The 14,295-nt window shown below is 45.1% G+C and overlaps 1 protein-coding gene across 7 annotated transcripts in view; it reads left to right on the plus strand.

Annotated features, from left to right (window-relative positions):
- TSC22D1 (TSC22 domain family member 1) overlaps window positions 1-10,865 on the plus strand; it is an 89,909-nt gene extending 79,044 nt beyond the window's left edge. For 4 of the 7 annotated variants that reach the window (XM_005487317.4, XM_074535450.1, XM_014267242.2 and 1 more), the window contains 2 exons: window positions 8,424-8,475; window positions 9,459-10,865. In XM_005487317.4, coding sequence (XP_005487374.2) covers window positions 8,424-8,475; window positions 9,459-9,716 — 310 coding nt within the window. In that variant the 3' untranslated portion in view covers window positions 9,717-10,865. Of the gene's footprint in view, window positions 1-7,669; window positions 8,004-8,110; window positions 8,192-8,423; window positions 8,476-9,458 lie in introns of those variants that run through there. The other 3 variants (XM_074535451.1, XM_005487320.2, XM_026793650.2) reach the window with 3 other exon arrangements.
- The last annotated feature ends 3,430 nt before the right edge of the window (window positions 10,866-14,295 follow it).

Genomic DNA, 14,295 nt, shown 5'->3' on the forward strand with positions numbered 1-14,295 from the left:
TGAAGCACACCTAATTTCATAGTCTTACCTACTTTCCCAGGTATCTTATATTCTATTTCAAATCAGTATCACTTTACATTTTATTCCTTCAGCAAGGAGAGTGTAAATGGAGATCCTCTGTTGGGATTTCTGTGACTGTGAGTCAGCAGGATTTGTGTCTCTTAAATCATTGAAGCTGTGGCTGGATTAAGAAGCCTGGGAGTGCTTTCCCACTGCAAAGTTGAGCTGAACCTGTTTCTCAATGCTGTACTGAGTTTGAAGCGTGGGCATTCATCAAATTCCTCTCATATGCTTGTTTTCACAGATGGGGGGAAGGTACAGGTTAGGCAGGAAATTATCCCACAAATGCTCAACTCATTGGCTGTTAAAGAAAATTAAGATTTTGGGGTATACATACTTTGCAGTAAATCAGGTCATATTCTTATTTGTTTGTGGAAATTCTCCCCATGCTTCCTGAATGGTAATGGAGATACATGAGGTTTGATTTCTAGAAATTTAAATTTCCATTCAGGTAGAAAAATACCGTTAAATTTGCTACAGTAAATTCAGCCTGATAAAGTACAGTTCCTCTTGGATGATACAAAAGGTCTTGAATTTTTCCTATATTTTCTTAGGAAGTCACCAAATTATGATAAACTGTGGGTTGTGGCATTACTAGAGCAGAGTATTTTGACACTTAGAGATTAAGAAATACAGCGTTTCAAATTTGTGTAATATGCATGCATTGGAACCCGGGGAGTTAATCTTAAAGTAATTTCCCTACTTGTACATTGATACTGCTGATAAATGTTAAGCCATTTGCTGGTGATTGCAGAGACTGAAACTGTGGGAGTGGAAATGGGCAACTGGATAGAGGTCTATTGTCTCAAAATACTTACTGAGGAAGAAAAGTGGCACTGAACTCTGAGCTTGTTGTCTTTATTTTTCTATACGTGTAAACAAGTTGCAGTGTTGGGAGGTTATTATTATTTAACAGAATGACCTCAAAATGGTTCTGCACAGCAGGGTGGTAACGAGGGATGAGCCACCACAAAAGCTGAGAAGTGCCCGATTTTCATCCTCGTTCACGGCAGATCGGATTCGCATCCCGGCTGCTCCTTTCCCACACTGAGGACTTGTATTTTGTTTCTGTACTTTTCATCAGCTGTTCTTAATAATTTCTGTAAAAACTGGGGTAGGGAACTTCATTCCCAGCTTCCTCAAGACCATAGGACAACTCTAGTTAATTGCAGAGGTTTTGGCTTTTTTTCATAGCAACCCTGACTTGGCTTCTAGTGTGATGGGCTTCTGTAGGGAACACAGGCTTAATTTCAAATGTCATACCAAAAAATGGCCAAAGGACAAATGATATTCAGTGGGAAGTGTAGACCAGCTGTTAATGCTGTATAAATAGTTTTTTAATAAGCATGACTAAATTATTAGCTGATCCAAGATTTTCAATATAGTTTCAAGGGTAACAATTAGAAACAGGGGAGGAGGTGGGAAAAGAGGAAGGAATGAATTAAGGAGTTTAAAAAAAAGGCATAATGGGTGTAAACTTTACAAGGGGCTGGGAACAGGGGAAATGAAGAGCCTCAAGGTCCTACATCTCCCCCTTCCACAATTAGCAGTACTCAGTAAGACATAGTTTTCCCATTTCATGAGACCTGGTGTGGTTTTCCTGCAGCCTTAGGGAAATAGAAAATAATACAAGTTCAAAAATAATAGAAGATTACCCTTCTTAGTTACAGTTTAATTTGGCTGGTTTTTAATTTGATTACTAAACCCACTGTGTACTATTGAAAGTAACCTGGGGTGGGTGGGTGTCAGCCATTTTCTTGTAGTCCTTCCTGGGCTATTTTTCCCCTGGGTTAGAGATGAATTTTAATACAGAGAATTTCATCTTTCCAAATGCTTGTCATGTCAGTATGCCAAAACACTCCCTATGCTTGCCATGTTTGTTATGTTAAGTGTAACTTAAAATGCTCCAGTGACTCTTTCCTTCCCTCTTCATTTAATTTTGGAGTATGTGGTTGAAAAGTCTGTTGTACAGTTAAAATAAGTGAGATTAAATATTTGTGTAAGTGGTTTTTACTTAGAGGTGTTCTTGCCTTTGAGAAAAGCATTTACACATGAAAAGTACACAGAAGACTAGGGAATTGAACACTTTCTATGCATTAAGTCTTAAATTATTGAAGCCAAATTTCATATAAAGGAAAAAGAAATTTGGGTTGTGAAACTTACAGGTTGTAACATTTTATCACTCTTCTATATATGCTGCATTATGACACTAAACTTGTTTCCCACATCCCTCCTGGGGACATTGTCAGCATGCAGTGTGACATTGTGTGGAGCTTTCTGGAGGAAAGAAAATATTCCTGGCTCAGATGTCTCACTTAAAACTTCCAGGATGCTAACATGTTGGTGGATTCTTTCCTTTGCAGTCCTTGGTCAAGGGCACTTTATGGGATGCTGAGCAGGAGGGCTTTCACCTGTAGTAAAGTCAAATATTTCAGACCTGCTTATTTAAGGGTTTCTGAAATCAGGAAAGCCTGTGATTCCCAAGCTGCATGTTACTGCAAATGCATTACTTCTTTAAATTTAAAGTGGAGTAGCATCTGGATGTAATTTCAGGTTTTGAGTTATGATGGACTTCAGCTGGCTCTTTGAGGGGACTTTAAAACTCATTGGACATGTACAGAGCACAGACCTTCATCTCAACTGCATTGCTAGATGGTTATCTGTGAATGATCTCAGGAAAGGGGATGCCCTACATCCCTCTCCAAGCATCAAAATTGCTTTAAGATGGCTCATATTTCCCTGCAGAGCTCTCTGATGGGTAACAAGTGGGTCATCTCTTTGTTTGGCTGTCCAGATACTTGATTATAGACAGAATGTTTTGTTTTGTCAGCATTAAAATTGGTAGAATCATTATAATTCTCATTAAAAATAACTAGGATTGACTTGGTAATTAGTTGCCTGTCAAAGAGGATATCCTCAGAGGAACCAGTGAGAACCTCTCCTTGTTTTTCTTTTGATCTTACATGGTTATCTTCTTGCTTTAAATACAGCCTTCTCTCTTGTGCAGAGCTCACAGCATGATACTTCTGTGTATGCACTGTGATCAGAGATACTGTCAGGTTATTTCCAGAGCCCCAGTAGGGTGTGTGTATTCTTTCCACTAAATATTTATTTAGTTATGCTTGCACATCTGGAAAAAAAGAAAAAAAAAAGGGGGGGGGGAAAGGATGTACAAATACAGCACTTTATTTCACTGGCATATTGCATAGCTTTCCCATTTATCTGTTTTTCCTGGAACTAAACCCCAATTTCTAGCAAACAAATAAACTAAATTATAGATGCAAATAAGATTACTATGGGGGAGGAAAAGCTCACATTTAGGAAAACTGAGAGAGTACTGTCTTGTAGAAAGAGCTTTTTCAATTTAGCAGAAGTATGTAAATTGAAATAGTGGAATTCAATCTAGAGATAAAATACAAGTCTTTTGGAGCTGAGCAGTAAGTTCTTAGTGGCTTGGTGTCTTTAAATCAAGATCTTAAGGTTTGGAGCTGGAGAAGGAAGTTGGCTGAGATTTTGTGATCTTTATTTAGGCTATCTGAAGATGGGGCTTGTGTGGGTGGAGTTATTTTGTTTGTTTGGTTGGGGTTTTTTGGTCCTTAGTCTGTTAAAAATATTTGATTTACTGTGGGAAAGAAAGTTCGTTGGACAGCTTCTCCAGTTATGTACCTTTACTGAGATGAAGAGAAACAAATCATGGTCTCTTGAAATAAACCTTTAGTCCTTGATGTCAAGTGCAGCCAGAGCTGTCTCAGTTATTAGCTTGGCACAATTTTGCATAAGTTGGATGCCAGGAGGGTTGCTGTCAGTACACAAAGAATTTTGAATCTATGAATTTTAAGGCAGAATAGTACTCTGCCATTTATTCTCCATTTTTAGATGCCAAGTGTAATGCACAGTCAGATGTCAGGTAGAATCTAATTACTGTAGCCTTTTTTGAATAAATAGCAGATTTTATTTTTAACCTCTTCAGTACTTGCACTCTGCAGCTGAAAGCTGTAGTTGAAGTTCACAAGATCTGAGCCTGTCTGGGCATAAGATGAAAGTGTGCTGTGACAGCAATTGCTGTTTTTCTAATATGGTTTTTGGAGTGGCATCTTTGTAACATCATCAAAAGATGAGATTTATTTTATGTTCAGAAGATGCTTATCGAGGGCTTTTAATGTTGTCATCTGAAGGGAGCACACACTGACAAGGTACTTAAAAGGTAAATGTTTTAACTTAACTTTTTAACACACATGGAGAAATATGACAAACCCGACTTGCATAGAGACAAAATTATTGTGCTGTAGTTTACCTCATTATGTGCTTGAGATGAAAAGCACTTTCTTCAAGTGCTTAGCATGAATAAATTGAGACAAGAGGAAATTATTTAGTGGGAGGAACAGTGTTTAAGAGCTGAAATATTACAAAAGGTGACACGTGCTAAAAAGTCTTTGACTACTGTTTGTATGTTCAATTTAAGAAGTCAGTTTGCTTGAGGATCAAAGATGCTGGTGAGCTACTCCTTTGCTGTATTGTTCTCTACCCTGCTGATTTCTCAGGAGCCCATCTCCAGTCTTTTTCTGTTGCTTTATGCAGTTTGCGAACACCTGGGGTGCTCTGTAGATACACGGGCTTTCAAAGCATGTGCTAACAACGTGAATTTGTCCAACCCAGTGCAGGCCTACAGTGCCGTAAACAAACTGAGGAATTCTGCAGCCTTTTTCACCTCTACTCCCAGGAATTAAGGCTTTTCCAGGAGTCGAATATCATGTATTATCTGTTACTGAGGTCTTAAAAGAGGTGGTTATAATGTTTTGTGTAACACGATAGTAATCTTGATTAGAAAGTCCTTCTAGACGAAAACCGAGTTTGGAGAACTATCTTCCTTAAATCTTCCATGTACTTTCATGATCATGAGACATTTGTTAAAAAACAACAGCAAAACCCCAGTCCTTAAGAGTTCAGTGTCTGTCCTTGTCAGGCAGAGGATGGGGAACTGAGAACATCAGAGATAGTGGTGCTGTCCCCTCCTCCCAAAACATTTCACCCCAATTTTGGAGATTAAAGTAATTTATATCGTGGGTTTTTTTTTAAATTCCTAGATGATCCACTTTCTCAGCCATAAAGGGACACTTAGGGTTTGCTTTTTTGTAGAGTGGGCAAAGCAGAGCGTGCATATTAATATGCAGTCCTACTTACGCAGCTGACAGCTTTCTGTTGAATCACAACTCTGCTTGTAGGCATCTAAAAATAAATGACAGATTTTGTTAAAAGCCCACTGAAGTTAATGGAAGATGGTTAATGACTTTAGTGGGAATTTGATTTAGGATCATATGTGTTATCTCTACTTTGTGAAGATTAATATAGATTAAAGATGGCAGTGTTGTTAATTTAGTTTGAGAATATGATTTTTCTGTTGTAAACGGAATAATGGCATTTAATAATTATCAGTCGTTATGGCAGAACCAACAACTATCTTGGAATGAATCCATGATTTTATTTCTACATGTATGAATGAAGCCAAATACAGTTGTCTGCTGTCTGTCCTGCAACAGCAAGGCAGGAGTTTTCAGGATAAGTCTGTCCTGGCCTGTGAGTTTGCTGTCTTCAAGTTCTTCTATAAAGAGCCTGATTAGCAGTGATAGGACTTAGCTGCTTTTTCTCCTACTCTGCCCTTTCTCTGATGAAGAACTACAAGGCACAGAAGTGTTCCCAGAGCTTTCGTCCAACTGTTAATTGCGCTGAGTAACTGCCATGGGGAGGAGTCGTTTGAGACATCGCTCATTTTGAGCCCAGCCTGTCAAAAAACATGAATGTAGCGCCAGTCAAGGAGCTGACAGAGATTCCAGCAGAGATGCCGTGCTGCTGGCCCTGTGTGTGGAATGCTCACCCGATGGCTGTGTGCAGTGAGTGCCTCGGCAGGGAAAGTGCCCGGGAGGTGTCCCTGCAGCCCGCGGCTCCCGGTGCTGTCCCTGGGGGGAGCTGGAGCCCGGTGCCCGTGTTCAAAGGCATCGCTTCCCCTCACTCGCTGTCACGAGTTTGCCGGTCAGCACAGGCAAGGGTTTTTCTGAAACACTTCCTTTAATTGCCAGCCTCTTAGCTGCTACCCTGTGCAAATTCCCCACATATCCAGAGGGTGGGATGAGAGCTGTGCCTTTGTGGGATGTGAACCCTCTATGTATGGTCGTAGGAAAGTGGCTGTGAGGAATTATTATTCTTAAATGTGACCTCCCTGTGAACAGGATTAGTTTGTAGTACTCTGCTGGCATTATTGAATGAAAGAATAGTAGTCTAGGACAGCATAAATAAACTAAGAAGGATGATGCAGATACGCAAATGATAAATTTAGCTTTAAGATGATTATTCCGTGCCTCCTGGCTTTCCTGCTTCTCTGGGAGCAGCACCTGTGATGTATGTGACTTGTAGCTCTTGGAGGAGTTTGCTGTAGAGAATGGAAGAGGTTTTTGACTTTTTTTTTGCGCCTTTAAGTAATGTAACACATGCTGAAAGTGCAGGTCTAGAAAAGAGTGGTTTTAGGCGCTGGCTGTTTCTTGTGACAGGATTTCATGGAGGTCTAGTTCAGCCTTGGCTCTCTTTCTAGGCTGTTACTGGTAGAGAAGATCATTTGGACAGGCACTGAGTTTAGTTGCTGTGTTCCATGACGCATGAGAGCATAACATTTGTTGAGAAAAACACCACAGTTAGTGGGAGAAGGATCTTATCCTAAATTATTAATGCATGTGCTGCAACTTTTAAGACTAAGTGCCTTATGGTGCAACCTAAAAATAAGTGAATAGGCATTTTCCCTGTTACTGAAGCATAATATCAGCCGGCTTGTTAGAAATCCACAGGTTTGTGCCGTATGTGCTTTTGAAGACGATCAGTGGCTGGATATTTTTTTCAAAAAAGGTTTTATGGGCTCGCTAGGTGTGTGTAAGGGATGGCGGGGTCTCGTGGCTGTCTGAAAGAGTTTTATCTGCAGTGTGCGGGTATCCTGCTTTTCCTGCTTGGCCTGGGCGAAGCGAGCACAGCTGCGGGGTCGGGGCTGCGCTGTGCGGGCACAAACGTGCGGGTGTCGGGCCGCGGCGGAGGCACGGCGGCTCCTGGATAAGCCCTGGGAGGCGGCGCCGGGACTTCCCCGCTGACGCGCGCCGATAGGTGGCGGTGTCGGCGCGGCCACGGGCGACCCTCGGTGCGTCCCGCGCTCCCGCTGGGCCGTGCGGGGTTTCCCCGCCGCTCCTCGGGCCCGCTAATTATTATTATTATTATTATTATTATTATTATTATTATTATTATTATTATTATTATTATTATTATTATTATTATTATTATTATTATTATTATTTCTCTTTTTTTCTTATTTTTAAATTTTTTTAATTTTTAATCCCGCTCCGTCGCTGCGGGCAGGGGCGGGCAGCGCGAGCGGCGCTGCAGCAGCGCGCGTGCCGGGGCTCGCGGAGGCGGCGGGACCGAGCCCCCCCACCCCGCGCGTGCGGGTCCGTTCCGCGTGGGCGCCACGGGCCCGCGCGGCGGGGGGGGGGGGGGGGCGGGGGCGCGCTAATGAGATGCGCGGGGCGGGGCGGGGCCCGGGCAGCGCAGCCAATGGGAGGCGGCGCCGGCGCATAAATGATGGGGGGGGCCGGGATGCCCGGGTTTTGTGCTGCGCGGCGGAGCGCTGACCCCGCTCGGAGCCGGCCGAGCGCAGCCCCGCAGGGTCCTGCAGGGTCCCGGCCCCGCCTCGCCCGGCGGAGCGGCCCCGCACGCACACACGCCTCCGAGAGGAGCGAGACCTGAATTAATTTTTTTTTCCCGGGGAGCGTTTCTGGCCGCGGTTGCATGAATGCCCAATGTTGTAGACCGGTGGCAATGGATCTAGGAGTTTATCAACTAAGACACTTCTCGATTTCGTTCTTATCGTCATTGCTGGGCACCGACACCTCGTCCCTGAGGCTCGACAGTAGGTAAATAAGTGTTGTGTCCGAGCGGCTCTGCCGGCGCGGCGGTAGCGGGGCAGGTGAGCTCCGGGCTGGCTCCTTTGTCCGGGGGAGCCGCAGCGGCGGCACCGGCGCCCGCCTCTCCCCCCGGAGCTGCTGCCCTCCCCGGCGCCCAGTGCTTCTGCCGCAGCCTGCCATCGAGCTCCATCTTTATGGTCCGTCGGGGGGCAAAATGTCGGGATATTTGGTCGGGGCTGCGGGCGGGGGGGCTCGGCGCAGCTTTACAGGTTGCTTTGCTGCATTAGAGCATCCTGGTGAGGCGGCGGCAGGGCAGCGGGAGGATGACTTTCTCAGCCAACTGGCTACCAATGCTCGCGTCTCTTGTCTCTTAAATAATTCAGCCGCCGCTAATGTTGTATGTTTTTTCTCTTTCTTTCTCTCTTGCAGCTCCTCTGGTGCAAGCGTAGTAGCTATCGACAACAAAATCGAGCAAGCGATGGTACGTACCGATGGGGCATAAAACCTTGTTCGTGCTTGAAGCAGTAAACAATATGGGGATAGAGCGGCGATACTGTGCTGGGACGCGTTTCGGTAGCGGAGCCGGGACGGAAGGGGAGGCACGGCGTCGGTTTCGGGAGCTTTTTGGTTTTTTGCTATTTTTATTTTTAATTGATCAAAGGCTTCCCGCGGGGAGGAATGCGCACGTTTGTGTATTGATGCTGGGGAGGGAATGACGGCATTGCTCTTGGCTACTGCCTCCCCAAACGATTGATGCCGGCTCCGTGCGTCGGCGGAGGGGCGCTGCTGGGCAGCAAGCGGAGCGTATTTGGGGGGTTTTACATTCCCAAAGAGAGGAGGGCGTTTTGGGGTACTTTTCATCTTATCTTTTTAACTCCCCCCATAAGCGCAGGCGAGCGCATCCCCCGCGGGCTGCAGCGGGACATGCCCGCCGCTGCGCCCTTCTCCCCGCGGGCGGCACGGGCGCTACGGTGCCCGCAGCCGGCGGGTTCGCCTCGGGGACCGCCGCGGCCGCTGCCCCGGCCCCCGCCCGGCGCGGAGCCGGGGGCCCGGCCGCCCTTTGTTACTGGAGCGGTGCCTGGAGCCGCTCTCCCGGGAGCCACTCCGGCTGTTGCTAGGCAAACTCCGAGCCTTTAACTCCCGGCTATAAATAACTCGACCGCTCATTGGCCGCGCTGCGCTCTGACGTCATCCGCGGCCGCGCGCGGACGGCGGGAGGGAGGGAAATGCGGCAACCTGCGCCCAGAACTGGCTGCAGCCGGCGCGCGCGGGGGCGGGGCCTGGCGGGGGGCGGGGCCGCTGTGCAGGCCGGGCCGCACGTGAGTGCCGGCGGTGACAGCCCGGGCCCGGCTCGGCACGGCCCCGGCAGGGACGGCGCTCCCGGGCCACCCTGCATAGCGGGCTCTGCCGCCCGCGCCCGCCGCTGCGCTGCTCCCCTAACGCACACTCTGCTCTGCCTTGCAGGATCTGGTAAAGAGTCACTTGATGTACGCTGTAAGGGAGGAAGTGGAGGTCCTCAAAGAGCAAATCAAAGAGCTGATAGAGAAGAACTCGCAGCTGGAGCAAGAGAACACTCTGCTAAAAACACTTGCCAGCCCAGAGCAGCTTGCCCAGTTCCAAGCACAGCTGCAGACTGGTTCTCCGCCTTCCTCTTCCCAGTCACAAGGGACAGCACAGCAGCCTGCTCAGCCAGCATCACAGGGCTCAGGGCCTTCAGCATAGCTCCCGATGTCATCGCCACCGTGATTGCTGGCTTCTGGACTGTCCAGGGCGAGGAGGACTAGCGGGAATCCGCCACAGCCACCCTTCATCCATTTCAATGCACATTGCAACCCAGACTGAGGACTCCATGCCTTGCACACATCAGGAGAGGCTTCTCCCCCTTGTATTACACTCTCATCTGTCTCTCCCTTACCTCCCTTACCCCTTTGGCTTGAAGGAGTCTATGTCCTTAGGTTGGTTGAATAAAATAAACTTCTTCCAGAGAATTAGCACAAGTGCACTGGGGACTTGCAGCTTCTGCAAATGGCTGAGAAACGAAGCTGCATGCCTGAATTTTTTTGGTTTGTTTATGAATCTTCCACTCATCCAGTGCTACAGCTGATACAAGTGCTTTTCAAACTTGGAAACGTGAAGAAATAGACTGGAGTAAAAAGTGATGGCTCAACCCCCTGTAGTGCATTGGGGTTCCAAAGTGTGGACTGGTGCGTAGGATCTAAGAGGAAGAGGGAGAAAGGTAATCTCGGTGTTTAACACTTAATTGTCACCTGATACCTTAAGTGCAAATATTTGCACCGTTTTCTGAACCAGTGGACAGGTGCATAAAGCTGTATTATATATAGAAAACAGGTAGGTGACAATACAGTTGTTGGGTCATAGGATAATTACCATGAAGGTTATTTGCCTACTGTACATTTGTGTATTTAGTGTAATTACTTTGTAAAATAGAAAACTGTAACTATTTAGGTTGTACAGATTGAAGTTTAGTTGTTTCATTGGCTGATCTGAAGAAGTTTGAAAAGTTTTTTTTTATGCTACATAAATAAGAATGCACCTACGCAACTGTTCAGAATTTGGCAAATTAATGCTGTTTGTGTAACTTCTGAAGTTCCCTGGCTGCTGATTATCTTGAAGTAAATCATTGTTCATTGTAGTTTGGTTCAAGATGGGGAAAACCACTCCAAAAATTATCAAGCCCTGCTAGCAAAGAATTAAGGAAAAAAAAATTGGATTTCCCAGTATGGATTTTTTGCATATGATCTGTATAGTAGTATGCATATGTTTTTGTGCATGTTCTCTACAGTTGTAACACGTCGATGTATTTAACTGTTGCACTTGTCAACTTTCAATAAAGCATACAATGTTGATAAATCACTGTTTGTATAGTGTACTGGTGTTAACCACAGCCACGTTTAAGATGTTGCAATGCAGTTTTACATGGGTGGTGAGGTCAGTTCTTGAAAACAGGCAGATACTGAAGTTAAAGGGAGGAGGAGGGAGTAGGGCACCCTTTGACTAAGCAAAATGCTGGGTTTGGTCCAGTCCTGTATGGTCAGGACTGTGGGGCCACAGGTATCTGTTGTATAAAACAATATATAAGTTGTTCCCTAGCGGCAAACTGTGCCCTTGCCTGTGCACTGGTCATCCCATGCTGGCACAGTTCCCACCCTTAACTCCGTGACAAAGGCAGCTATCCCACCAGTATTAATTGTGCCTTCTGAAAAACGTTGAGAATAATTTCCAGTTTTGTGCATGTAAGTTTGAAAAAATGCTTCTTAGTAATACTGATTAAAATGGAATCTGAGCTTATGAATTTCTAGGTCAAAGCGTAGTGAAGGTGTGATCAATACACTGCAACCCAGGAAGCAAAGGAATTTGCAATTTTACAGCCGTGGAAAAGAAATTAATTTGACTTAAAATATAAAGGTTATTTACACAGGGTTTTTTATAGGGTCATATGACTGCTCACTTGTAATGAAAATCAGGAGATACTATTTTTGTGGAGCTTCTTGTTACTGAGAGTAATCAAGTGTAGCACAGGAAACAAGAAAGCTGAAGGTTCAAGGTGGGACAGGTCACTCTTGTGTAATTCATAGCTAAATTTCTGCTTTTGGTGCATACTTACCATGTAGCAGATAAGGCACTGCTTAGCTGAATCACAAGTAGTTGAATTGCCTTTATTGGGATTTCCATATTGAAGTGTTTGTGTGAGTGTGTCTTCATGGGCATGTGAACTTGAATTCATAGCTTGTGTTCTTGAGGTTTCAGTGTACAATTTAGGAGTGCTCTTAATGAGGAAACACCAGTGAGAAATGCAGGGTTTTTCTTTCTAATGGATTAAGCTAAAATTAGAAATTGTTGATGGCCTTTGTGGCAGAACAACGCTTGAATTATTTGGATCTGACAAAAGGAATGCTAATTTTGGTGCTTTTTAAAGGGCTTAATTGTCTGCAGTTGCCTTTATTTTCTGACTGTCTCTTCAGTGCTTTCAGGCCGTAACATTGTAAAATTGACTTTTTTAATATACTTACACAGATCCGTTTTTTCACCTGCTTCAGCTATCAAAATTTGTGAATTTTTTTAAATTAAATGGACCTCTGGGGTTTTTTTAACTGTTCTTTAAGAAATTATTTGGAAGGCTTCAGGATTTTGGTATGGTAATACATTAATAATTTTACTACACTGTGCTAAACAGTGGCAAATCTGATCATTTATGTACTGAGTAGTTCCAAACTCTGGAGCTGGTTCTTGGAGCTCTTTATTAACCACTAACATGAGGCCAAGCAATGTTTTGTTGCCGAGATGATTTTAGCAATAGCATTGTCAAAGCTGCAGCCTCTTCATAAAATGGATTCAAATTGACTGAAACTATGCTTAAACTCCAGACAAAGAGTAGATGTTTGTCAGTTATGTTGTAATACTTCTGGAATTAATTGTTTTGATTTTTCCTTTTGTTCTAGAACAAATAATTTTTCAGAGAACTTTAAATCAAATGTTATCAGTGGCCAAGAGTGTTGTCTTTTTCCGCCAAAATTTTTATTTTTACAAACTCTGAGATGCTCATGTTTTCATCTGCACTGAGTCATATTAAATGTAACCTCTCTTTTATATATCAGCCTTTTTATTCTCTGCATATCTCCAACTCAGTTACTCTTCAGGCTGTATTCAAGCTGTTTTGTCATTTCATTTCTTGCTGTCAATTAGCTGCACACTGGCTTTATTTTTAACAGCAATATGATAAACTGATCAATTGACAAAGCAAATTGTCACTGAGACCAGGTTGCTGGTCTTTTTTCTTCTTATGGCTTTTTTTTTTTTTAATCCAAAATTTTTTTTGGCAAATAATTCTGAGGCAAGTCTAGGCAATTCATATTTTGGGGTCTCCATAAATACTTGAAAGTGGTAACTAGCTGGGGGTAGAGCTGCTTTTCCTCAGAGTAGCTGGTCATGGGCTGGATTTGTGACCAAAGCAGGTAACACAGGGCTGACACTGCGTCAGGGCCTTTTCTGCCTCTCACCCCACCAGAGACAGGGCTGGGGTGCACAGGGAGCAGGGAGGGGGCACAGCCATGACAGCTGACCCCAGCTGACCACAGGGCTATCCTATAAAATACGGTGTTGTGCACAGTGTATAGAGCTGGGGGAAGAAGAGGAGGAAGTTCAGAATGATGGTGTTTGTCTTCCCAAATCACTGTTATATGTGGTGGAGCCCTGCTTTCCTGGAGATGGCTGAACACCTGCCTGCCCATGGGGAGTGGTGAATGGATTCCTTATTTGCTTCTCTGTTAAACTGTCTTCATCTTAACACACGAGTTTTCTCACTTCTCTGATTCTCTCCCCTATCCCACTGTGGGGAGGAGTAAGGAAGTGACTGTTGTGGAAGGAAAGAGAACAAGAGCAAGTGGCTGTTGTGGCACTCAGCAGCTGCCTGGTTAAACCACAACAGTCCTTTTTGTCACCTGCTGTGGGGCTCAGAGTACCACCAGATGTGACTGGAATGTGCTCCATTCGATTTTATCACTAGTATGGCTGTTTTGCTATTAATTGACAGGCTCTCGTTTGTCACAGGGCTTGCTTGCCTGAGTCTAGTGCTCATTAGTGGCTGCCCAGTGCACTGCTGTGCTGCTTATCTCCTTACTCTGTGGTGCCTGAGAACATTTTGATAACAGCCATGGCAATGTGTCGTGCTGGCAGATAGCCAGAGCTGCTGCTGCTGCTGTGCTGCTGCTCTGGACAGGCTGGAGCTCCAGCGTGAACCTGAGTGGAAGGGCCTGGGATCTGTGGGTGAGTCCATGTGGGAGCTGGACACCCTGAGGCATCCATGGCCCTGGATAAGGCTGTGCCAGAGCAGGTACATCTCACAGCATGTGTGGCCATGGTTGTGTCTGTGCCACAGCAGCTGGACTCTGAAGGGATTGTGGCCCAAGGGTAAGTCCATACTGGAGAAGGCACACCTCGAAACATCAAGGTTCTACTTGAGGCCATGCAAGACTACTCCAAAGTGTGTAGCCGTGGATAAGCCCAGGAAAGAGCAAATACACCCCTGGAGGGACTGCAGTCATGGGTAAGGCCATACTGGAGCAGGTTTATTTTCCAAGGGACTGGCTGTGAGTGAGGCCATGTTGGAGCAGGAACATCTCTGAAGGCACTGTGCCCCATGGAAAAGACCATGCTGAAACTGGTCTACCTCAAAGCAACTGTGGCTGTGGGTAAGTCCATGCCACAGCAGGTGGACCCCTGAAGAGTCTGTAATTCGCAGATAAGGCTTCACTTGGAGCAGGTACACTCCTAAAGGAGTGTG

Source organism: Zonotrichia albicollis, chromosome 2 (assembly GCF_047830755.1).
Source record: "Zonotrichia albicollis isolate bZonAlb1 chromosome 2, bZonAlb1.hap1, whole genome shotgun sequence".
NCBI lineage: Eukaryota > Metazoa > Chordata > Aves > Passeriformes > Passerellidae > Zonotrichia > Zonotrichia albicollis.